Source organism: Solanum tuberosum, unplaced genomic scaffold, assembly GCF_000226075.1.
Source record: "Solanum tuberosum cultivar DM 1-3 516 R44 unplaced genomic scaffold, SolTub_3.0 scf00505, whole genome shotgun sequence".
NCBI classification, from domain to species: domain Eukaryota; kingdom Viridiplantae; phylum Streptophyta; class Magnoliopsida; order Solanales; family Solanaceae; genus Solanum; species Solanum tuberosum.
Window position 1 is genome coordinate 82,019 of NW_006239422.1, and position 26,646 is coordinate 108,664.

General features: G+C 35.2%; 1 protein-coding gene across 1 annotated transcript; it reads right to left on the reverse strand.

Annotated features, from left to right (window-relative positions):
- Positions 1-2,043: 2,043 nt before the first annotated feature.
- LOC102580269 (uncharacterized) lies at positions 2,044-23,893 on the reverse strand. The gene is made up of 10 exons (XM_006364557.2): positions 23,790-23,893; positions 23,465-23,658; positions 21,889-21,937; positions 17,238-17,659; positions 17,015-17,063; positions 16,828-16,953; positions 7,742-7,849; positions 7,537-7,628; positions 7,300-7,453; positions 2,044-2,465 (listed from the first exon to the last, which is right to left on the reverse strand). Exons 2-10 carry the CDS (start codon positions 23,644-23,646, stop codon positions 2,208-2,210), a joined length of 1,440 nt encoding a protein of 479 aa, XP_006364619.1. The 5' UTR covers positions 23,647-23,658; positions 23,790-23,893; the 3' UTR covers positions 2,044-2,207.
- Between the last annotated feature and the right edge of the window lie 2,753 nt (positions 23,894-26,646).

The window sequence follows — 26,646 nt, forward strand, 5'->3', positions numbered from 1 at the left end:
ATTACTATTTTTCCCTTACATTAAATCATAATCTAATTAATTAAATATTAGTAAATAAATTTCTAAATTATTATATACTCTTAATTTAAAAGTTGAAACGTTTAAAAGAGAATTACATTTAATATATATATTAATCATACTCATCAAAAGTTGGAAATAAAAATATGTTTTTCTTTAGCTTTTAAAATTAAATTAATAGACTTCTAAACAATATACATTGAATTTGATTGTAGAAAGTTGTTCCATATTCCCACATTTATTGAAAGTTTCAATTTCTTAGTTATAACCTATAATTAGTTCAATTAAAATGTTTAATTGCTCTCATCTTCCATGGAAGTAATATCATGACCTTTTCATATTCGTTATATGACTCTATAAATTTGGACAGAAAAATTTATACTATTCAATCACATAGTCAAATGATCTATCAACTCAAAGTAAAAATTATATTATTAGTTCTATATTCACAGCTTCTACAAGCTTTTCATCGTCATGCATTCATCATTCATATTCTACTTTTGGGGTTCAGTTACAAAATAATATTGAGTTTTGATTTTGAGAAATATATTGCTTCATCGAGGGAATGTTGGAGGAAAAAATATTATGGTCCTTCTTTCAATTTTGATAATACCTTTATTTGAATATCAGGAAGAGGTCGCAAATAATTACATAATTCATGTATAAATATTCCTAATTATTTTTCAATTTATATGATGAAACTTCTTTTAAGGTGGATTGTATCATTATTTGTGTCTTCTTTTTTTTTACTAATGTTCCATAGTTATCTTGCTCAAAAGATCCTTCTTTTTGTTGTATATATATTTGCACTTTATTTACTGGTTTTGTATTTTATGATAAGCTTTTTGGGTTGCAATTATTTTCGTCTTGTAATAGATTTTTGGTGATGATCTATTGTATAAAGTGAACAGAAAATATTAGTCCACTTCATTTTTGTTTTTCATCATCTTATAATTCTTATAAATTTAGGTAAAATCAATTTATTGGTCATTTTTTCCTTCATTAACATGGTAAATATATATTTATTCTTTATGCCTTTATTAATTTTGTTAGATATGTTTACGTCCATTTCTTAAATTTAGAGTAAAAGTTCATTACTACATCACATACTATATGCTATATTATCTTAATTAGTTTTATGTTTTTCAACATTTTTTATTTTGCAAACGAATACCCAAAATTAAATGAAAAGAATTAATTGACATTGTTATATTTGCATAGAACAACATACACAAAAGAATAATGTAATTGATAATTATCTACGTTAGATTAGGCCTATATAAATTTGTATGACAGTAAAGAATAAATGTGCAACGCACGTTCCCAAAATTAGTATATAATAATAGGTAAAAGTTAGCGGGAAAACTCCTCACATTGGACGGTGTATAACTGTATATAAATTAAACATCTTTATACTACTAGTTTCAACGTTATGAAAGTATTTCAGCAAGTTTTTGGGAAAACACATCCTATATATCGGGTTAGCACAGCCATGAGCCAATATCAACAACATTACTTAGTATAATTCCACAAATTGGGCTGGGAAGGGTGATTCGTAGCTTTACTCCTACTTTATGAAGGTAAATTTGTTAGACCCTAGACTCGAGAAACACTAACTACAAGCGAGGTCGAGAAGAGGGATGTTGTGCAACCTTATCCCTACCTTGGGTGAAGGTAGAGAGGTTATTTTTGATAGACCCTCAACTTGAGAAAAGAAATGGCTTTGCCCAAACTCAAACCGCGGACCTTGAAATAGTTTATCAATTTTAAAACCAAAGCAGTTTCAACAACATACCCCTCGTAATCCACAAAGTGAGGTCTAAAGGGTAAAGTGTAAGCAAACCTTACCCCTACCTTAGGGTAAAAAGATTTTTCCCAATAGACCTCCAGCTCAAGGAAAGAACATTCCAAAACAGTACAGAGAAAGAAATCATGGCAAAATATTATGAACCTAACAAATCACCCTAAATAGTAGTTATAACAAGATAAAACGATAACTGAAGTAAAATAAATAAATAATAATAATAATAACCACATGCAGTTTCATTAAAGGGTAATGAAATTGCCTCCTTTTATAACAGAAACTAAGTTTAGACTGCCAGCTAGTCAAAAGTATGTACAAAAAAGCATTTTAGGCTAGTTTACAAAGGATGGACATTTACAAGATTTTTGACTAGTAAAGCTAGGTTTTACTCTAGTTCTAGCTTGATTTCAGGGCCATTCTGAGCAACATTGTGGTCCACAGAGTTTTCAACTATGGAACCACCACTGTATCCAGCCACAAGCAACTTCTCAATTTTCGACTTCCACTCCGAGCCATCTTTCTCTGTTATCCTGTCATGAATAACTCTATCACAATACTTGAGCATCGTTCCCAGACCGGTGTTACGTATCCAACCATATGACATTAGTACCCTCGCTTCTCCTTCACTAAGATCTTTTCCTACCTGCGTGCATACAATGGAAGCATGAAAAAGTTTCAAAGATATATAAGATTTGACATTGTAAGCAGAAAACAGGTAGGTAAAGTAAATGAATAATTTCGGAAGTCGAGAGACCATTTGAGGACATTTCTACTTGTATTGTGAACAGTTTTTTAATAGACTACACTCGTATAAATGTACATAATGACTTCCACAATGATTAAGATATGTCTCTACTGAGATTTGAACATTCCGAAAGGATCAAAAGACAGGCCAGAGCATAGGAATGTGTGAATCAGGGTACAGAAACCAAAAAGAGATTAACTTAAACATCACAGAAATCTGCTGTCTAAAGTCATCTGTGTTCAAGTGTTTCCTCATTAGATGACGGTTTTCAGTCAATCTAGCAGCATGTGCTCTAAAAAACAATGTCCAAGTCAAGCAAGTTTGACCTCATAATATGAGCCAGATCTGGAAAGCCAAAAGTTTTTCATATTTGCTTTACATACAGTTACAGATAAAATATACAGATACAAGTTTATAACCGACAGCAGATTTGTTACACCTACGACACATACAATAACCACCAACAAGGCAACAACTACTACTACGCCTCAATTCCAAGCAAAGCTTAAAACATGATCTCCCTTCAACTTGCTTCCAATCAACTGGATAATATGTTTTACCATAAACTGGGAGAGAGCATGACACTTTAGTTTAGGAGTAAACTTTGTCAGATTAAATTTTCATGCAAATCTTCCTATACAACAAACAACATACCCAGTGAAATCCCACAAGGGGGGTCTGGCGAGGGTGGTATGTACACAACCTTACTGCACCTTACGAGGATAGACAGGTTATTTCTGATAGACCCTCGGATCAAGAAAAGCAAGACAAAACAAGAAGGAAAAAAGAATACAGTTCAGAATACTAGTAGCACCAACAAATAATAAGATAACTGAAGCAAAGGAAACAAATAATAAAAAAATCGAAGTATAAGAAATTAGAAGAAAAAAATACCAATACCATTTATAAGGGAAACTAGACAGCGCGACTACCTACTAACCGTCTACTCTAATCTTCGACCTTCATATCCTCCTTTTAGGGTCGTGTCCTCAATAAGCTGCAGGTGTTTCAGGTCTTGTCTAATCACCTCTTCCTAATACTTCTTCGGCCTACCTCTACCTCTTATCAGACCCACCATAGCCAACCTCTCACATCTCCTCACTCGGCATGTCCTCTTCACATGCTTGAGTCATCTCAGCCTCGCTTCCCTCATCTTGTCTACCCACAATCAATGGAAGTCAAAAAAAGAATCTGAAGAGTGAAAAATGAAGTTGTACAACACCTGATTTGTTGTCCATGCTCATTTGAGATGTTCGATGTGCATTTTTGGCAAACATAGGTGCTTAACTTATGGTGAAAAGAAAAAGCTCCTACAAGATCCCATAAGAAGAATATACTGAATTCTTGTCTTTGTTTCCAAACTTAATCAGACCCCTCCTTGACTTTGCTTTCTGAATTTCTTTTTCCTCCCCATTTTCCTTCCATTCATTTCTTCTACTCCCATACTTCCAACAATAACTTCCTATCACGGACAGGCAACTCGGCTGCAATTGATGCTTTTGCACTAAACATGCAAAAGATGGAACTTGTTTCTAAAAGATTTACTCGTTTCATCCTAAATTTCACTTTCAAAATCCCCTCGCCTATTCAGAGCATTACCGTCCCTTTATCATTTCCGTTATTCTTCCTTTTCATAGGTCAACAAGAATTACCCCAAGCAAAAAATCATTTAGAAAGAGGTAGACCAGAGGTTGGTCTTTTTTTCAATCAATACGAAGGCAGACGGGCAACGAGGCAGAATTGGCATTGAGCAGAAATATAGGAGAGATCAATCTGCTAGCTTCTTCTAACTTTCATTTTAGACAAACTTCAAAGAGCAGAACTTAATGTTACAGGATCATCAGCTAGTAATAAATCAGCTTAGATTTCCTTCTTGACTGTTCATCTCACCACATTAACCACTATGTAAGTTAGAAAATAGCATCTAGTTTAAATACTCATCATTATCAAACTTCAGCAAATAATAACATCTGTTTCAAGTTAATTAGTAGTCTTGTCCCCTCAATACAAAGCCCATCTTCAATTGAAGATCGGAAAAGGGTCATATTTGCCCCTGTAGTTTTAGAAAAGGGTCATATTTACCCTTCGTTACACTTTTTTGATATATTTGCCCTCGCCATCCAACTTGGAGGCCATATTTATCCTTCATCCGTTAAATCTCCTTATTCCCACATAAATTTACCTATGTGGCACCTACGTGGAATTCATTTTCTCCTAATTAAATCTAAACATTATTTAAATTGTTTTAACTCAGCCCACACGATTAAATCCTTTCCACTGACCAAAATAAATCCAACTTTGATTCCTCTGCTTAATTTTTCTCCATGGGCGTTTTATACAACAAACATAGAAAATTATATATATCCTTTTTCACATCATACACCAATAAGATTAAGAACTAATACAATTTTTAACATTTAATCCAATAATTTTTTGTTAAGTACATCCAACTTTCATCTTTAATCTCGATTTGATTAAAAAATAGGTAGAAATTTTACAAACAATCTACACGTGCTCTGTTTTTTCGATTGTTTCAGACGGTGGAGAGGGTGAGGTGAAGTTCAACAATGGAGATGGAGGATTCAAGTTGGTTTCTGGTGGCGACAAGATTGTTACGCGGTGGTTATTGATGGAGAAACGGGGATGAGATGAGACTAAATTCGACGCAACTACTAGAAAACTTCTATATATCTAGATTATTTAATGTTGTTCAGAAATATATTTATTTGGTGGATCTGATTTGATTGTTCAAGGGTGGTGTTTCAGTTTTTCGGTGGTGGTGAAGATCTGACGAATTAACAGTGGTTTAAGATTTATTTTTTTGGGATGATCGGACCTATTTGGTGGTGGAGAGACGAAACAGATTACCATCTCTAAACTTCTATGTTCTCTAGTATTCCTCTCAAAAACATCCAAATTAATCAATGGAAGTTTAACAAAATTGTGGGCAATTAAAATTTAAATAATGTTTTAGATATATTTAGGAGGAAATAAAATCCATGTAAACATAGGTAATTTATGTGGAAATATGGAGATTTAACGGATGAAGGGTAAATATGGCCTCAAAGTTGGATGACAAGGGCAAATATATCAAAAAAGTATAACGAAGGGTAAATATGACCCTTTTCTAAGAATATAGGGGCAAATATGACCCTTTTCCGATTGAAGATTAACTGAAACCAAGTAGAAACAAGCTGAAGGGTCTCCAAAAGAGCTAAGGGAGTTTTATTAACATTGATGAGAGTAGAAACAAGCAGAAGGGTCTCCACAAGAGCTAAGAGAGTTTATTAACATTGACAAGAGTAAAAACAAGCAGAAGGGTTTCCACAAGAGCTAAGGGAGTTATACTAACATTGACGAGGTGGACATAAATAGATATATATTGATCAATCTAACTCCTCTATAAGGAGTTGGTCGAGAGATAGTTTATGATATACATAAAACAATATGGTTTGAGTGATAGTTTATGATATACATAAAACAATATGGTTTGAGTGATAGTTTATGATATACATAAAACAATATGGTTTGAGTAATTCTAGTAAAAGAAGACAAAGAACATGCAATGAGATAAAGCAGCTTTATGAAGTTCACCAAAGAATTAACATTAGCCAACCAGTGCCTACACCAGAGGCAAGAAATACTTCATTCTCAGCTGCCTTTACATCTTCAAGTGATACAAGATCTCTGATGGCTGGAAAAAACAGTGAATTATCATCTTAGACTTGTCTGGACTTACCCATATCTTTATGATCTTACCAATGTAAGGAAGTTCACCTTCCTTATGCATGTATACAGAGTCATATAGAGCATATTCCACACCGTCATAAATGCTTGATTCATAAAACTGCACCTCCCTTTTACCACCAATACATCTCTTTCCACCCCAGACAAATCCTACCTCCTCAACATTTTCTAGGACTGTCAAAGGTTCTACTTCAACTGCTTTTACCTAGGCCATAATTGTCTCCACCCACAGACCTACTTCCTCTTCCTATCGAGGCCTCTACTTTTACCACAGAGATTTAGCCCTTGATGATCTATAACAACTGCTGACACTAAGAGGATGGTTTTTAAGAGTTCCACCAGTATGCTAAATCTTCTAACTACAGGTTAAAAAGTTAGCCAGCTTGACAACTTCAAACACAACCCCTCCCTTTTCTCTCCTCTCTGTACTTTTTTGGTAAGTAGAAGTTTATGGTCGTTTTGGTTTAGACTTTGGAAGTAAGGAACTGTTCCTGTCGACTGTGACCACATCATCTAAAAGTTCAAGCCGTTGGAGATAGAACACCTATGTTTATTATTTTGGGTTTGAAACATAATGGTTACAGCTAAAACAGACAGATTATTTTATCTAGTAAACAAATTCCAATCATGATAGCAGAAATGATTTTGCATGAATAAAGATTAAATCAACAAGTGACAACGAAAAACATTGTTGAGGGGCAAGTCAAACAATCATCTACGCCCCCAACCTTTTTCACCTAAAATCCCAACCAAAAGGGGAACCAGGATTTCTTATTAAAACTCATAAGAAAGATAAGAAGAAAGAAAAGCACAAGGGACCATTATGGGGTAAAGCAAAAGCAACTATTTCTCACTTCAATTTGACGCCAAAGAAAGTTGATAACAAGATTTTCCCTCCCCCAGGGGAAAAAGGGCCACAATAAATTTGGTCAAATCCACATCAGCAACATGAAAATGGGAACATTATTGCAACAAAGGTAAATACCGTCAGTGCTCTATTCTCGATTAGGTTGACTCTGCTATAGCTAGTAAGCTTCATAGCAGTTACCAATCGCCTGATTTGCCAATCAATGGTGGAGGAATCCACCAGTTCAAAGAAGTATGTTGCATAGCCATATTCAGGACGCTCCAGCACAATCCTACATGTATGTAAGTATAAATCTCGATGGATCCTGAAACATTACGAGAACTCTAGAACACAACGTGGCAGCCAACAACCGACCTGTTATGCCTTTCAAAGACAAAAATAAAAGACTGGAGATCTCGGCACCATCCCCATTCTGCAGGCCACTTCCGGAACATTAGATATCGTGCCTAGAGTGCAATTTGAAAAAGATAAGGGCCAATACATATGAGATAACAGTGATACAAAGACATATTAAAATGAATATAGACAACTAGAGTTTGCACCAAATAAATGTCTATACCTGCTCAATGAGGGAAAACAGACAAGCTAAACAATAGCTAGCTTTTTCACCTTTTGTACGCTGGAGTGGAGCTAGCTTTATTAATGACTGCCGTTGGACGGAGAAAAGCTAAACAACAAGTTAACACAACATGAAATCAAACAAATGGATCAGTACCCTGCCTAAAAAGATAAAACCAGAAAAATTAATATATGTATTATTTTTTTTATTATTATAAAAGCACGAGTAACAATGTTGAAGGACCAAAATCACTTTAAAATATTGATAGACTTTTATACCATTTTAGCCTAATTCTACCCTATTTCAATTGATGACTAATTTGGTGAGTAACAAAAAAAATCACATTGAAAATAGAGTCTAAACAAATTCTACTACTAAATTTTAATTCCCAAACTACAACAATGAACAACAAGCATAGTGTCTGTAGTCCTACAAAGTGGGGTTTGGGGAGGATATAATGTACGCAGACCTTACCTCTACCTTAGTAGAATAGCAGTTGATTCCGATAGACCCTCATTCAAGATAAAAAACAGTCTAGAAAAAGAAGTACTGGAAATAAAAGTAACATCCGACTGTACTAAACAACAAATAGTAGCAAAACAATACTACAACTATAATCAAACTACACGAAGCAACAGATAATAACTGAAATTGAAGAACAAGAAACAAGAGTAATACTATGACTTCTAGAATGGACAGCAAGACAGACAATACACTCCTACCTACTAGTATGAACACATTCCTACCTACTATCCTTCTACCTTTATTTGTGTCCTCCACACCTTCCTATCTAAGGTCATATCCTCAGTAACCTGCAACTGCGGCATGTCCTACCCAAACACTTCTCCCCAATACTTCTTTGGTCTACTTCTATAATTCCTGAATTCATCCATAGCCTACCTCTCACACCTCCGAATTAGGGCAATTGTGCATCTCCTTGTCACATGCCCGGACCATCTCTACATCGCTTCCCGCATCTTGTCCCAAACTAATTAATAAAATAACCAAACCTTAACTATTCAGTCTAATGGAAAAACATTAAAATAAACATGCGCTTCTACACCAACTTATCTTATTGATATGAACACCTTCAAAAATATTTAAATAATTTCTTTACCATTTTCTTCTAATGTTATTCAATGGAGTTAAAATGAGAAAAAAAAAAACTTAGTAAAATAAACTAATTTTGGGTAGCTGATTGTTTGACAAATTTATGAATAAAAAATCTATGGCTATTAAATTAACACGCACCAATTGATCATATATACTTGATATTATCATGTTTATGACCAACAATTAATTTATATTGGATGTAATAGTGTATTTGTGATCATCATACCTTGGGGCTATCTATAATGGAAGTTAAATTGATTTGGTGTAAATATCCAGTGTAAAACTTTATCATTATTGTAAAATGAACTTTCATCCTATATATAAATTTTAATAAGTGTAATCTATTTCTTCTTCATAAACAATTAACTGAAGGTCTACGGCAAAGCACATACATAGAAACTAGTAAGGACATAGGGCCGGTAATATGGCACTCTCTAAGACCTAGAATACTATTTATCTTTTTTGTAGCTTTTTGCCTTTTCCCTTAAAATTTCCCTTTCAACTAAATATACAAAAAACCGAAAGTCACGACGTAATATACAATCATTACTCTTACAAAAAAAAATATTGCTGTTCCCTAATCCCGAAAATGTTACAGTTGTTCCTCCTTCAAGAAACACAATTGTTCCTACAATTGACATGGTTTCAATTCACCATTAGCAGAAAATTGGTCACTCAAAAGAGCTAGTTTAGAGTTTTGCAAAATTTGGTAACCCAATGAGCCCGACCCTTGAAAATTTCTCTAGTTTCTTATCTCCGCAAAAGGAGCAAAGAGTCAACGCAGAGATAGAGATAAAGCTTCTCAACTCCACCTTTAGCATATTTTGGTACATATGCTTTAGAGATTAATTCGTCAATGTTTTTGTATTGGTTGAAAATATCTGGTTATTTTACTTAGTGTAACCATGTGCACGGCAGTTTGATTTTGTCTAATATGTAAACCACATCCAAAAGGGCCTATTAGTAGCAGGATTGCTGTTAGCTGAGATGGGTCTGGATTTGTTTCATTTTTTAACTATATTTATTAGTTTCATGATGGAAGTGTAAATTTCATGAGTACGCCTAGAAAACTAAAATCATAAGAAGCTCATTAACAATTAATCTCAAATTACCAAAAAGTTAAAGCTAACGGATACATGTCTACTGAATGGTTCTGGGTTTTTTCTTTTGCTTTAATCAGTGCAAAAGTGCCTTTGTCAAGATCTTCTAGGGGTGGTAGCCAATGAGCATTTCTCAAATGGATAAAATAGATTTGAGAATGTTTCATACATGATTAAAAAAATTGCACAAAATTAATTTTGGTCTAGAAGTACGAATTGTAAGAACTCAAAACATTTACACTAAGCCTCCAACAAAATGCAACTGTGGCTGAAATGTGGATAGGACAGGGATGGAACTTACATCTTAGGAGGAACCTAAATGATTGGGAGATGGGAAACATAGTGGCTTTCCATGATACAATGGCACAATTTAGTAATCTGACTAAGGGAGAAGACAAGGTTGTGTGGAAGATTGGCAGCAAAGGAGTCTTCAGTGTCAATTCAGCTTACAAAGACCTTAATCACTCAAATTCAAATGATAGGATGAAGCTCTGGCCATGGCAGATGATCTGGAGATCTAAAATCCCATACAAGGTAAACTGTTTCACATGGTTAGTAGCAAAGGAAGCAGTGCTGACACAAGAAAATATAAAGAAGAGGAAGTTCCAATTGTGCTCAAGATGCTACTTATGTGAGGAACAGGCAGAGACAGTCAACCATCTCTTTTTGCATTGCAAATGGACAGATCAATTATGGAGAATATTCAGCAGCCTTAGATTGGGAGATGGGAAACATAGTGGCTTTCCATGATACAATGGCACAATTTAGTAATCTGACTAAGGGAGAAGACAAGGTTGTGTGGAAGATTGGCAGCAAAGGAGTCTTCAGTGTCAATTCAGCTTACAAAGACCTTAATCACTCAAATTCAAATGATAGGATGAAGCTCTGGCCATGGCAGATGATCTGGAGATCTAAAATCCCATACAAGGTAAACTGTTTCACATGGTTACTAGCAAAGGAAGCAGTGCTGACACAAGAAAATATAAAGAAGAGGAAGTTCCAATTGTGCTCAAGATGCTACTTATGTGAGGAACAGGCAGAGACAGTCAACCATCTCTTTTTGCATTGCAAATGGACAGATCAATTATGGAGAATATTCAACAGCCTTAGGAAGATCACTTGGGTGAAACCAAGAAACATAGTACAACTTCTAAACTGTTGGATCAATGTGGGCAATACTACAATAAAGGAGGAGAGATGGAAGATTGTCCCAGCTTGCATATGGTGGACAGTGTGGAAAGAAAGGAATAAAAGATGTTTTGAGGGCAAGAAGAACAATCTGCAAAACTTCAAGATGAATTGTATAGCTCTTTATTATTATTAGTGTAAACAGAAAGTTTTAGTACAGGCAGAAGAACTCTGACGTTTTAGACTATTTGTGACAAATAGCACAGATAGAGTCTGTTAGTTTGTAATACTTTTGGAAGGGGGACTACATTGATGTAGTATACCTGTGGATAAATAGATGAAAAAGTTACCATTCTCAAAACAAAAAAAATATTTGGGAACTGATTATGAGAATTTTTCGGGACTTCATTTCAATTTTGGCAACTGAAGTCACAATACGTAATGGTGTGGTTCATAAAGGTATGAGTTTGTTAGCGGGGATGGAGGATAGTAGTGGTAGTGAAATTAAGATGGACGGAGATGGTAGAATATGGTGGAGGCTGTCGTCATGGTGAAATAAAGAAGAAAAAACAGAAGTGGTGAAGGATGGAAATGGTTGTGGCGGAGGCTATGAAAAGAAAGAACACAAGAGTTATGGGTGAGGGGAAGAAAAATTGCTCGATAAAGAGTTTCTTCTATTAAATGTTATTTTCCATGTGTCATTTAATAATTTGTTGCTTTAGTGTGTGAGAATCATACTCTTTATTTGTGAGGCAGATTGTCACTTTTGTGCTTAATTCATACACATCCAATAGTCTTCCCATGTTCAATAGGTAACACCTTTATATGAAGTGTCTAAATGAATTTTTTTGACATGTTTAGGGGACCCTCGATTACCCTAACTTCTAATATCCCTCACTCATAGATATCTACGTATAGTATTGGAAGATTTAGTTTGGCTCCATCGAAAGGACAAAATATGTATCAATTACTTTTCGTGATTTGGAAAACAGCTATTTCGATTGCAATTTGAAATCCGAACTGTAAGTTTCTGACTATATAAGATCCTTTATTAATGGATTGATATAATCTTTTTTTCGCAATTGATTACTTCACATGACTGGGTTAATTTCCTCACTTATTCTATCAAGATATTGAGTTTACGTATTTCTAAGTTGCTCGGACTCTTCACTTTTGGTGTCGCACCCATGTCGACACGATATTGGTGTGGGTGTGGGATCCGTGTTCGATTTAGTCAACCGATTTTGGATACTTTGACCAAAATCGATGAGGAAAGTCTGGACAGTTTTAATGATTTTTGTAATCAATACAAAAACTAAGGTGAAATTGAAGAAATGGAATATCTTTTATATAGAAATTGCTGTCACTCCATATCCTTTAATCTCCTTCCAAGATTCTCCTCAAGTTCTCCACATAATATCTCATAATTTAAGGTTTAATAACTCTATTTTTAGATATTTTAATTATTTTTAGGTGAATCCCCTCACTTGTATCCATACATGGATCCATATCCCCGAAATCTTAAAAAATTAGATCATGAAGGATCCGACCTCTAGATCCGCACCCATATCGGACACCTGCACCCAATTCCGAGCAACTTAAGACGTATTTATAATGATTAATTTTGGTATTTACTTTGAATTTTGGTGAGGGGCATTGTTTTCATCGAGATGAAAATTTAGCCTTCTGCAAAGTGTTGTGACCGATGGAGTGAGAGATTGATGTGGTATTTTTGCTTGGGAGTTGTTTCGGTAATTACAACGGTTACATTAACTCGACTCATATGGTTTTGCTATGGTTTGGTAATTAATTTGGTAAATTCAATATTACTTTGTCTCAACACAAATAAATTCTTCCTATTTTGCATTTTGACGAATCTTTATATTGGTTTTAATAGACCAAAGTATATCTTTCTGACATTGAATCTTATTATTATATCTCATTTCCTTAAATCTTTTTCCTTTTATCTAAATTCCATTTCCTTCACATTCATAATTTAAATTCCCGTCAAATATGGTGAGATATATTCATAACATGTCTGCTCTTAATATCCATTAAATTCTATCACTTAATGTTTGAGTTTGATCCAGACCTTAACCTTCTGTCAATAGTAGAATCTACCCATCTGTAAAGCTTTCAATGTCCCTATGATGATTTTTTTTTAAAAAAAAACAATCCTTTCCATAGTGAACTTTTTAGATAACTTAGAATCATGTAGACCACTTCTTGGTGCGCTTCCTTGGAGAGTGCATAAATTGACTGACTAAGCTTATAACAAAAGCAATATCAGCCTGAGTGTGTCAAGTAGATCAACTTCCCCACTAGTCTCTGATATTGACTTTGGTCAACTGAATTTCCTTCTTTATTTTCAAATTTTATATTCAGATCAATAGGTGTTTCAAATGGACGACAACCTCTCATCCCTAACTCTTTTAGAAGATCTAGCACATACTTCTTTAGTGACAACATAATAAATTCTTTTGATCTCGCTACTTCCATGCCAACAAAATATATCAAATGACCCAAATCTTAGATCTCGAATTCTGAGACCAACTATTTTCTTGAATTCTTCATTTCTGACAAATCTCTTGTAAGTATGATATCATTGACATACACTATTTCGAATAGGTGTCTTCCCCTCAAGAGAATGTCAAATGACACGGTATGATCTGCTTTTCCTTGAGCATACCATTTGTTTTTTACACAACTGAGTAAACCTCTCATTTTCTTCCCTTTTTCATTGCTTTTATGCTATCCTTGGGACACTCTCCTTCATCATTATAGCATTCATCTAATTCTTGTCATATGAAAACCATCTCATTATAGTAAATAGTAATACCTCTCCCCTTGCCTAGCTTTCCACAATTTATTTGTTTAACTCAAAAATCTGAGAGACATTTTCTACATCAGAATAAGTCTCTCTAACAACCTCCCAAACATCCCAAGCAGAGGGAACAACCAAATATGGTTTACCTATGGCAGGTTCCATGGAGTTTAATAGCCAAATGATTACCATCGAGTTTTCTGATAACCAGGCGATCATTTTTGGGTCTTGTAGTTCAGGCATTCTCGTTTCTCCAGTTAGGTGACTAAGTTTTCCTCAACCATCAATTGTCATACGGACAGATTGCGCCCATTCCAAGTAATCTTTGTCCTTCGGCTTGCCATAGGTAAGTTGAATAGACAAATGAGAAGAATCGTCGCTTCAGTTAGTTGTTGTCTTGGTCGGAACTTTGTTAACGGAACTCTCGACTTCTATCGATGCCGCTGGGTGTCATAGCCGAAAATGTTGATTTAGTCATAAGCAACACAAGAATAAAGTTGCTCTGATATATAAGTTTTGGTACCAAAATTGTACATTCATATTCATCGTACAAATTTATAGTAGAGAAAAACAAACAAACTAGCAATCTAATCCCTCGATTCTAAGTGATTTGAGAATCAACGGATTATTTTATTTGATCTAATTTCTTAAAACAGTTAAATAGCATATCAGATCTGATTTCATTGTTGTAGGGGGTAAGGTCTGCGTACATTCTGCCTTCTTAGACCCCCCTAGTTTATGGGACTTCAGTGGATATGTTGTTGTTGTTGTTCTTTTAATGACTGAATGAAGCGGGGGCAAGATCACTAGTAAAACAAAAAAGAAAGAACCAGCAATGAACTAAGTGCGTTCTGAGACAGTCAGGTGCAAAACTATTTCAAAATAGCCTATTGTAAATAGTACAAAGGGAATACATGGGGTTTCAAGTTAAACCTAGGTAAGGAAAAGAAAGTTAGGTAATTTTTCCCATTTGCCTAAGCTCAGAGTTACCCGGTACATATATTAGTGGGAGGTAGCAGATACCCGGTGAAACAAGCGAGGTGTGTGCAAATTGGCTAAGGAACCACCGTCATGAATCAAATAGTATGAAGGAAATAGGGGAAAACAAAAGCGTGATCCACTAAAAGTTGCAATAGCACATAAGGTAAAGAAACAGAAGACATCAGCAACCAAACCCCAACCAGTGTCGCCCTGAACATACCATCCATGCACCGCCAGATAGTCAGCCAGTTCCGATGAGATCTACCCACGCGCCAGCGTGTGAGCATTGTTCTGGCCTCCTTCCGGCAAGTTTCATTTTTCAAAATACACTCGCATGTTGATTCCGATACTATTGATCCAATTTCCACCCGATTCCAACCACTTCCTGTCATCAGATCTGATTTTCCAGGCGACTGCTAGCTTTTCCCACTTCTGGCGATCTGCCTTTTCAAGCAGGGTCGCCTTGTGATTCCAAGCAAATCTATACCTGCTACACTATTTTCTGACCACTTTTTGGTGAGGCGGACACTGCTCCGCCAATTGGGCAGGGTCGCCCTCTAATAGACAATCCACTTCTGGATATTGTGTTCTAGTCGGGGGAAATTTGGTGTCTTGAAAAAGTAAGAAACAAAATGTGGTTGGTAGATCTAGTGCAGAAGCAGAATATTGGATTATAGCAGTTGTGGCATGTGAACTCATATAGATCAAGCAACTATTGAAGGAGTTGGAATTCGGAGAGAATAAAGAAATGGAACTTGTGTGCAAAAGTGAAGTTGCACTTCACATTGCATCGAATCCAGAGTTTCAAAAGAGGACCAAGCACATATGAGATTGATTGTCATTTTTCAAGAGAGGAAGTACTCTCAACCTCTCAGTAGACATCATCACAAGGTTTGTGCGTCAAGTGATCAGCTTGCAGACATATTCACCAAGTCCCTAGCCGATCCCCGAACAAGTTATATCTATAGCAAGCTTGGTACATATTTTTTTTGAAACTGGTAAATGTGAACAAGCTTGGTACATATAATTTGTATGCACCAGCTTGAAGGTATATAATCGGTAGCCTAATTTACTCCTATTGTAATTAGGTATTGATTTGCATAGATTTTCTTTCCTTTTTTAGGACATGTAAACTCGGTTATTTAAACCCCCAATAGCTTGAGGGAATAATTAAGCCAAGTTCCCTCTTATTTTCTCTTCCATTTCAGAATCCTAAAGTATTGATGATCACTTCGACAATTTCGTTAATTGACATGAATGACTTCAGTTCACAAAAGAAAACAAAAGGTTTACAGCTTAAAATCACTGCTTCACATTAAAATATATCAAAATGCATTTGATTCTTTCTCCATGTCTATCGCTTTATTTATCTAAAACACACCTCTCTCCATGTGATCCCAAGCTAACATTTGGCATAGCATATCATATGAAAATTGAAGCGGAAGTTGTAAACTAAAACCATAATTGAAATAGATTTCAAGAATAAGTCTATTACAATTTAGTATTAATGTCTGAAAGCCTCTAAACTGAATCATACAATTTGTGCAATAGACAAATAGTAACTTCAATTTCAAATTATTAACTCATAACTCCATGATTTTGACATTCCAATTCAAAATATCAATCCATATCCTGAACCCACAATGATCAATAATCAACTGCCAATCATAAGCAAGCATGGCAGATAATCAATAATAGTAATTTCGACTAGTAAATTATTTGAGAAGGGACAATCATTGATATGTAAAAATATCACAGCTAAGACACTCAAGAAGGGCCTAATTCCTGAACTAACCATCAGTAACATTTTCCGGATCATTGAATGACTAAAATCTATTGCATGCTTCAGCAGGAAACAGGTAATCCAGACACTTATGAATGTAGGCAGCTTTCCTCCTCAATTAGTGACAAGAAAGATCATGAGCACATGTATGGCATACCTTAGATATAACAGCTTGAAGCTCTGAGAAGTTGTCTTCAGAGGACAAGTCATCAAGAGGCTCATTACTCTCATTTTTCCCATAAAGCTTCATCTCATCGATGCTTACGCCTTTTTCAAGTAATACCTGCAAAGATCGATACTATGAGCCATCTGATTTTTAACTAGGCAATTCGATGGGAAAATACCTGCAAGAGTCCAGGAGCATCTTCCTCCATTGCTGCTTGAACTGAATCTCTGCAGTTTGTAGGAAAAAGATATGGATTAAATGTGTACAGTATACATAAATACATACACAAACATGCGAGCATGTGTCTGTTGAGGTTCCAGTGGCCATCCATAATAAATGCAGACATATACAAATTGATATATACATATATAGAGTAAAAAGTCAGCAAAAAGAAATTTTACGTGGCAGTTTTCCTTTGTTTCCGTGGCGGGCAAACTTTTAGTGGTTTGGCTGGCACAGCTGAAATGGGTGCGCAATCAGAGACAGAAGAAGCTATTTTGCTTGAGCACTCTACAACTCTACCTATCTTGAATGAAGGAGCCCTTCTCTTAGAGTATAGCTGCATTCGCTCTGATAACGCCATATTATCCAGTTCGTCTTCAGTAAACTCATAGGTAATTCCAACTCCACTTTTCACCCGAACCATGCTACTATTGGGAAAATTACCCATTTCATTCTTCACAGTAGTTTCAACCATATTGTTACCCACAGATTCAACCTTGACATGTACAAGGTCCGATAAAGGAGAACTAACTTTCTTTTTCCCAGCACTTTGAGAAATCTTGTCATCCATGAGTAAGCTGGAAAAATTGGAAGGGTTATCCTGCACAACATACAGAAATTGGCAACTTCTTCAGTTGACTTATTAAAAAAGGAAATAACAAGATATGGACAGGCAGTAACATAACTGGCATTAAATTCCACTTTTCCTTCCTCTTCTGGGAGAATATTGTCCAACAAAAAAGCAGTTCGGTGGGAAAAGATACTGGTAAATAAGTATTTCCGGAACTATTAAAAAGATAATTTCCATAGCTTCTTCTCTCCGGACCAAACATCCATGAGAGATAAAGAGAAAGGGAGAACTATTAAGCTAATGATGTTGTTTTCCTTCAAGGAATGCAGTAAATCAATTGAGCCAAATAATCACATAGGAAAATCGCATAGCAGACTAACATAGTTATGTAAAGAGTTCTGAAACAAATATAGGATTCGACCTGCTGGATTTGAACCAGCAACCAAGAGGGATGTTCCCCTGCTCTTCCCTGAGCTAAGGTCGAACATATACCAATTTTCATGGCCAAGCTTCAAGGAGAACTGCCTTAGTTGCAAGATGTAAAAACATGATTATGACGGTGGAAAAAAGAACTTGAAGAATATTACTAATTACTTTTATTGCTTATAATCCAGCCCAAAAATTATTAGCCCGAGAAGCTAAGAAAAAATATTCTCCGAGTACCTAAAAAATTGTAGCATATTGTTCGCAAACCGATGTCAACGGCGGCTGAGCATAGATAAGTAGCAACAAGATTTAGCACAGCCGTGGAGTGGAAATATTTTGATTAAGCATAAGAACTTTGCAGTCGCGCATGTTGAAAATACATATTTCTGATTGAAGAATCAATTCAGAACACATATTTTGAAAGGTAATATTATATGAATCATCAGCATGAAGCCATATATACAGTTTGAAAAAGAGCAAAATCCCTCATTATTCGTCTTACAAGGATTTTGCAACTAGTATGGATTCAGCTTCATTTACATAGTTTTCTTTTTCTTTTTCTTTTTCTTTTTCTTTTTATTGTTAAAAGAAATTACATAGATTTCAGTAACAAGAGCGTGCTGGCCAGTGATTACAAAAGGGTTAGATTACAGAAAGTGTAATGAGCTAAGAAAGTCAATCATGGCATCCATGGCATCTACTATAGCCATGTTATACCAAAAAAATAAAGAAGATATACATACGTGTTTCATACTAATTAGAGATCCAGCTTTTCTCTAAGAACTCTTGCATTAGTTTCTTTCCAATAACTCCACCATATCACTGCTGGCATGACCTCTGACTCTTGGATGCCAACATTGTAATAACTCTTTTGTTGTCTTTGGCATTGCCAAGTAAACTACCAAGACACTAAAAATGGGGAAACTCCATATCCCTGAAGTAAACTGACAGTGGAGAAAGTGGTTCTTGATGTCCTCTACCTGCTTTTCACAAAGCAAACACCTACTGCATATATTAATTCCCTTTCCTAAAGATTATCTTGTGTAAGTCAAGCTCCTTTTGCATCAACAAGCAAAACATTACACCTTCCTAGGAACTTTTATTTTCCAAAACGCATTTCCAAGGAAGGCCTAAATAATTATTAGGGAAAGAACCTACTGATGCACCTCAGTATACCAACATTTCCAGTATGCTTCAAACATCATTAACCCAATAAAGAACACTCTTGGAATTATTGATACGGAGCAGAGACTGCTTCAAAGATCAAAAGAATCACATGCAAGTAAAAATCTTCTCTCTATTAGGCTCACAGAAAACCAGAGAATCTGCATAAAAAAGGTGTGCCTGAACCTCAGACTTGGATTAATACATTTATTGCATCCTTGCATGCCGTTACTAACATTCTACTAAGGCCTTCCATAACAAAGGCTTTAAAAAAAATAGAGAGAGGCTTTCCTTGTCTTAATTTTTTATGGATAGCGAAGAAACCTTTGGGGGAACCATTGATGATAAAGGACAGCTTGACTATGGAAATGCAGATGGGAATCAGTTGATCCATTTTTTCCCAAAACCCATTGACATTTAAACATGTTGAAATTCCAGTGCACATTGTCAAACACTGGCTTAATACCTGATTCACACAAGATACCTGGTTTTTCCTAGGAGTCTAGAATCAAGGCACTCATTTGCAATGAATGATGCATATGGAATCTGCCTTACCCTCATAAGGCCAACTGGGTAGGTGACACTAGCTTACTTACTCATAATAATTTTAAGTTTATTAGCACGAAGTTTGGACACAACTGTGAACAAAAAAAGGTGCGTTGCGTTCATTTCTCCCTTATCCTCAGACTTTAAGTAAAACCTCATTTCATCCTTGCAACACTGCGCAAACATTCTACTAAGGCCTTCCATAACAAAGGCTTTAAAAAAAATAGAGAGAGGCTTTCCTTGTCTTAATTTTTTATGGATAGCGAAGAAACCTTTGGGGGAACCATTGATGATAAAGGACAGCTTGACTATGGAAATGCAGATGGGAATCAGTTGATCCATTTTTTCCCAAAACCCATTGACATTTAAACATGTTGAAATTCCAGTGCACATTGTCAAACACTTTCTTAGTAATTTTTTCTGGATAGCGAAGAAACCTTTAGGGGAACCATTGATAATAAAGAATAGCTAACTGTGGAAATGCAGATGGTAACCAGTTGATCCATTTTTTTCCCAAAACCCATTGACATTTAAACATGTTGAAATTCCAGTGCACATTGTCAAACACTTTCTTAGTAATTTTTTCTGGATAGCGAAGAAACCTTTAGGGGAACCATTGATAATAAAGAATAGCTAACTGTGGAAATGCAGATGGTAACCAGTTGATCCATTTTTTTCCCAAAACCCATTGACATTTAAACATGTTGAAATTCCAGTGCACATTGTCAAACACTTTCTTAGTAATTTTTTCTGGATAGCGAAGAAACCTTTAGGGGAACCATTGATAATAAAGAATAGCTAACTGTGGAAATGCAGATGGTAACCAGTTGATCCATTTTTTTCCCAAAACCCATTGACATTTAAACATGTTGAAATTCCAGTGCACATTGTCAAACACTGGCTTAATACCTGATTCACACAAGATACCTGGTTTTTCCTAGGAGTCTAGAATCAAGGCACTCATTTGCAATGAATGATGCATATGGAATCTGCCTTACCCTCATAAGGCCAACTGGGTAGGTGACACTAGCTTACTTACTCATAATAATTTTAAGTTTATTAGCACGAAGTTTGGACACAACTGTGAACAAAAAAAGGTGCGTTGCGTTCATTTCTCCCTTATCCTCAGACTTTAAGTAAAACCTCATTTCATCCTTGCAACACTGCGCAAACATTCTACTAAGGCCTTCCATAACCAAGGTGACATATATGAAAGAGAGGCTGTCCTTGTCTTAAGCCTTCCTGGGTAACAAAGAAACCTTTAGGGGATTCATCGATGATGATGAACGGTTTTACTGTAGAAATGCAAAAGTGGATCCAATTGATCCATTTTATCCAAAAACCACTTGCCTTAACATGTTGATTAAGTGTCAAATGCCTTCTCAATATCCAATTTACACAAAATACCTAGTTTTTTCTGTCGAGGTCTAGAATCAAGGCACTCATTCGCAATGAGTGATGCATCTGTAATCTACCTTCCTCTCGCAAAGGCAGACCAGCTACTCACAACAATTTTAAGGTTGTTAGTAAAAAGTTTGGACACCGCTCTATAGAAGTTACCAATCAAACTTATAGGCCTATAATCCTTCACCTCCTTTCCTCCAGCTCTTTTGGGGACTAACACAATATAAGAGGCATTGGAACTTCTTTCAAAAAACTCATGGAAGTGAAATTTATTGCCCTAATTAGATCTTCCTCAACATTTATTGTAGAACCCCATATTAAACCCATCTGGTCTCAGCGCTTTGTCCCCATTACATTCCCTGATCACCCACATAATATCCTTTTCATCAAATAGTATTTGCATCCACATACCTTCCTCCTCCGATAATGCAGACATGTTTTCTATAGACCACTCTGGTCTCCAATGGTTAGAGTTAGTGTAGAGTGCTTCATCAAAATTTAAAGTTGCATCTCTACTATCCACCTCATTCTCCAAACAGTACCATTAGATTCTAAACTTTCAATAGTGGTGTGTCTCTAGTGAACATTGGTCATCTTAGGGAAGTAATTTGTATTCCTATCCCCTCATGTATGCACAATAAATTAGTCAGTCAAGGAAGCCTTTACAAGAAGTCAGTCAATTTAAGGACTGATAAAGAAATGAATATTGGGATTAATACCTGTGAATCACATTCATCTTCCTTTTTCACAACGGTATCAACTGAAGACCTGCACGTGTTACCACCAATGTTAAATGCAAAATGTACACCACTTTTTTCAGAAAATTTTGTAAGGATTGATAAAGAAATGAATATTGGGTCAAACTCAATCCTAAAAATTAGTTCAAGAGGTGAGGATTGCCCAAGCCATATAAAGAGATCAAGTCCCCAATCCCTAGGCCGATGTGGGAGACTCGACACCCCCACCTGCCAACCAGAGCATGAACAATACAATTGGGGGCCCAACATCAGTGAAACAAAGAATTGAGATGGATTCGACTCTAATATCATGATAAAGAAAATGGACATTGGGCCTAACTCAACCCCAAAGCTAACTCAAGAGATGAGGATTGCCCACTCCATATAAAGAGAGCAAGTCCCCCGTCCCTTAGCCAATGTGGGAGACTCAACAACGGTGACAAAATCGAAAGATTTTCTGTGGAAAAAGTTTTGAAACATTTTCCCAACTAATGAAGGAAAGCAACAAGAGGTACCACCAAGCTATAACAACCAAAGCAATTGTGGCAAAAACAAAAAATTATACGCATAATCTAAATTGATGTATGTATGGACTTTGGTCAATTTACTGTCATTAGGGAGAACATCGCCACATGCTTGTATATATCTATAAATTAGTTTCTACTTGGTATTTCTAGATGATCGAGATTTTTTACTTTGGACTAGTTCGGTGACCAAGCAGAATGCACTAGTGGGAGAATGTGCCAGAGACTTTTTAAGAGTCTGGGTAGTCCTCATATTTCAAAGTATTTTCTAAAGAAAGTTACTCTACTTCTTTTACTCTTTCACTAGCTTTTTAAGGGTTTTGTTTTCCCTTCGTTACTTCCTGTATCCATCAAAATAATTTTTTTCCCTAGAGTTTCTCATCCCACTTCACTCCTGGCTGGTTAATTATTTAGTCTTCCTACATTGGACAAACCATTCATTTTCTAACCTGCCTTTACCCTCTTTTCTTGTTTTAGTCGGACACTTGAGCAATACAAGGAAAAAAAAACATAGCATAATGAGCTTGACATATCCAATTGTTAGAAATAACAAAGAGATGCAGTTAAAATAGTGGAGTAGGTAAAAGCCACGGATTACAAATATTATGTTTTAATTTTATTTCACTTACAAAATTGTGAACATAACACAATAAAACAGCTACAAAAACTCCCATCTTTTTTTATCAAGTTCCATTTGTTGAACAGTATCTCTGCTATCTCTTCCCTGAATTTTTTTCCCTTTTGTTATATACCTCCAAAACTATGAATTGAACACTAAAAACCACTACAACAGTTCTTGTTTTAAAATTCCATCTTTTACAGCTGTACATCTTAATTTTCTTTTCCCTTTACTTTCTACTTCCAAAACTGCAAACTAAACACAATTAAATAGCCAAAAAAAAAATCATCTTTTGCAGGAATCTTCTTTCACCATTATTTTTAAAACTGTAAACTAGCTCTATTTCATCAAAATTGATTCCCAAATAGAAAATTCAACGCATAAAACTTAATTAAACTGAAAAAAACAAACTCACTTCAACACTTGTGCAGTTCCTTGAGTAGAACGGCCACTGGAAGAAGCTTTCGCACCGCGGTTGCTCTTGCCCATCAGTGAGTTCATTCGCTGTCCGAACGGCATCCGATCAATCTCTTCCTGCGCCCACTCTTCCTTCTCAGCCTTAGCGATCGCAGCATTCATTTTTGCATAACCATCCATAGCAACTTCTTTCTATATTCAAAAAAAACAAAAAAGATCGTTGTTTTTCTAGGGTTTCAATGCACAAATGAATTTTCTATGTTTATACAATCAAATGCACAGAAAAAATGTGAAGAATGACAGTAGAAGAAGAAGAATTTTACCTTTTTGCAGAGCTTTTTTTTGGTTTTTTGTGAGAGAATTTTGTTGCAACAGAGATGAATGAGAGAGAAAATGGATTTTGCAAACGTAAAGGTATTTGGCGCTATTTTTCTAATTTGGGCTTTAGTGGGTCGAATTATTTTGGGCCTTTTTGTGCCGGGTCGATCAGTCAAATACGTAACTTATTTCGATAAAAAAAATTATGTTGCTTAGTTGTTTATCGAAATAATAGTTAATAAATGTATTATTATTAATTTTTGTATATGTAATTTGCTCAGACAAGGATGGTCTTGGAAAAAAATTAGAGTTTTATGGATGGAAGTGAATTTTTTCTCAAAAATTGATCCATAATTGGAAAAAAATTTAAGACAGAATTTCAAAATATATGGTCAAGTAAATATTTAAAGATAGATTTATAAATTTTGATTAAAAATTCACAAGGACGGTCATGGGAAAAAAATTAGAGTTTTGTGTGTGTAAGTGAAATTTCTCTCAAAAGTTGGTCAATAATTGGAAAAAAATTTAACATAGATTTTCAAAATATATGGTCAAACAATTTAAAATATATGGTCAAACAAGTTAAATGTATGGTCAAATAAATATTTAAAGATAGATTTACAAAAATTGATTAAAAATTCACAAGGACGGTCTTGGAAAAAAATTACAGTTTTGTGGGTGGAAATAAAATTTCTTTCAAAAATTTGTCCATAATTGGAATTAAATTGAAGACAAATTTACAAAACATATGGTCAAACAAGTTAAATGTATGGTTAAACAAATATTTAAAGATAGATTTACAAAATTTGATTCAAAGGTCACAAGGAGGGTCTTGGAAAAAAATTTACAGTTTTGTAGGTGGAAGTGAAATTTCTCTCAAAAATTGGTCCATGATTGGAAAAATATTGAAGATATATTTTCAAAATATATGATCAAACCATTTAATATGTGGTCAAACAAGTCAAATGTATAGTCAAATAAATATTTAAAGATAGATTTACAAAATTTGATTAAAAGTTCGGATGGTCAAACAATTTAATTCACAATTCATTACCCTTAGTTTGGAATTAAAGGAAATCAAGAAAAAAAGAGGAAAATTGAATGAGAAAGTTAAAAGGAAAAAGACTTTCTTTCACCTATTAAGATCTATAATATTTTCGATTTGAAATCCCAAACAGTGTCAAGCGTGGCATGAAGAGTAATCTCACTCTATTTATAGTGTGTGAAAGCTAGAAAATACGCCAAAACGATATTCATGCGATATTTTACATAATTTTTTACTTGTTATTGTCTATTTCTGCAATTTGCAATATCGCAATATACGCCACAAGCTGTCACTTCAATTAAAGAAAAAAAAAAGGATAAAAGTTCAAAAATGTCCTTAAACTAAGCGAAATTGAATAAAAACATCACTCCTGACAGTACTTTGATCCAAAAACTCCCATGCCGTTAATACTATGGTCCAAAAATGCTCACTTTATCACATCTTCAGTCTCTTGCCCCTGCTTAGTTAACAGTGCAACTGCCGCGGAAACTCCTCAGCAGCTGCACAGACCTGAAAACCCCACCAAAATTTTACCTCATGGAGGAAAAACTAGTTCTGTGGCTAATGCAGCACATAATCAGACGAAGAACTCAAACAATGTTTCCCTTACTTGAGGAATTAATGTTGATATAGAAGCAACTACAAACTCAGACAGACTGACTCCAACACCTATAGTAAGAATCCCTTATAGCAAGTGCTAGCTCTATTTATCTTTCTAACTGACATCTTTTCAAATTGAAAAACTAACTATTTGGCATCAATTGAAGTATTCACCTTTTCATTTTAGAGTTTACTAATTTTTAAGTTCAAATTCTTGATTTACAACTACTTTAAGGTACGAATTGAATTAAGATCGTATGATCCTAGGATCTGATTGGAGTATCAAAAATTTAAGCTTGTTCACATCAGTTAACCCACCATGGCTCAGCAGAAGCAGAGAGACAAGAGCTGCAAATTTGTGAAGAGACTGGTTGTTGCTGCAGATTCTCAAAGACAAATATTAGAGCTGTGACCTTTGTTTCTTAGAAGAAAAGCATTTGGCTTCATCATATTGACCCCTCATTTTCATCACTCAGTGTTCTGTTGGTCCATCATTATTTTCCCTCATTTGAAACAACACGCTAAGCTTAGATTCAGAAAAAGATATCATAATATGCCTATAATCATTTGGTGTTTTTCCTTTTGCCGTAGATGTATCCCATAAGAGAGCAAAAGGTACCAAGAAAAAATGAATAGCAGATTCTGGAAATTCTTCTGAAGGTTGGATAAAGCAAGATTCTGCGCGATACACGGCATCCTTTTATCACATAACAATTGAGCTCTGGTTTCTATTAAGCAGCCAGAGTAACATACAGCAAATCCCAAGAAGTTATCGCACACATACCAATTTTCAGGTAATTTGACTGATACACTTTTATCTTTTCCCTGATGGTGGAACCATCTTGGGATATTTTCCCTCTCATTGGTAAACACTCTTAGTGACAAGGAATCTGAAGCACAGATATCATGCTGGAATGATGAGCAAGGGCGGACCTAGGTGGAGCCTAGGGGTTTCACCCGAACCTCCTCGTCAAAAAGTTACACTATATATATAACGTCAAATTCTGATTTTATGTGTGTATATATTAAAATGAACCCTGAAATCAAAGGATAGACTTGGCTCAGTGGATAAGTGGTTCATGGAATGCCCCTGGAAAATGGAACTTTTGGGCTTAGACCTTCTTCTTTTTCATTTTTTTTCCCTTTCATTCCATTTCTTCTTTTTAATTTGTTTTTGTTTAAATTTATTAGTATACATTCTTTTTATTTTTATATTT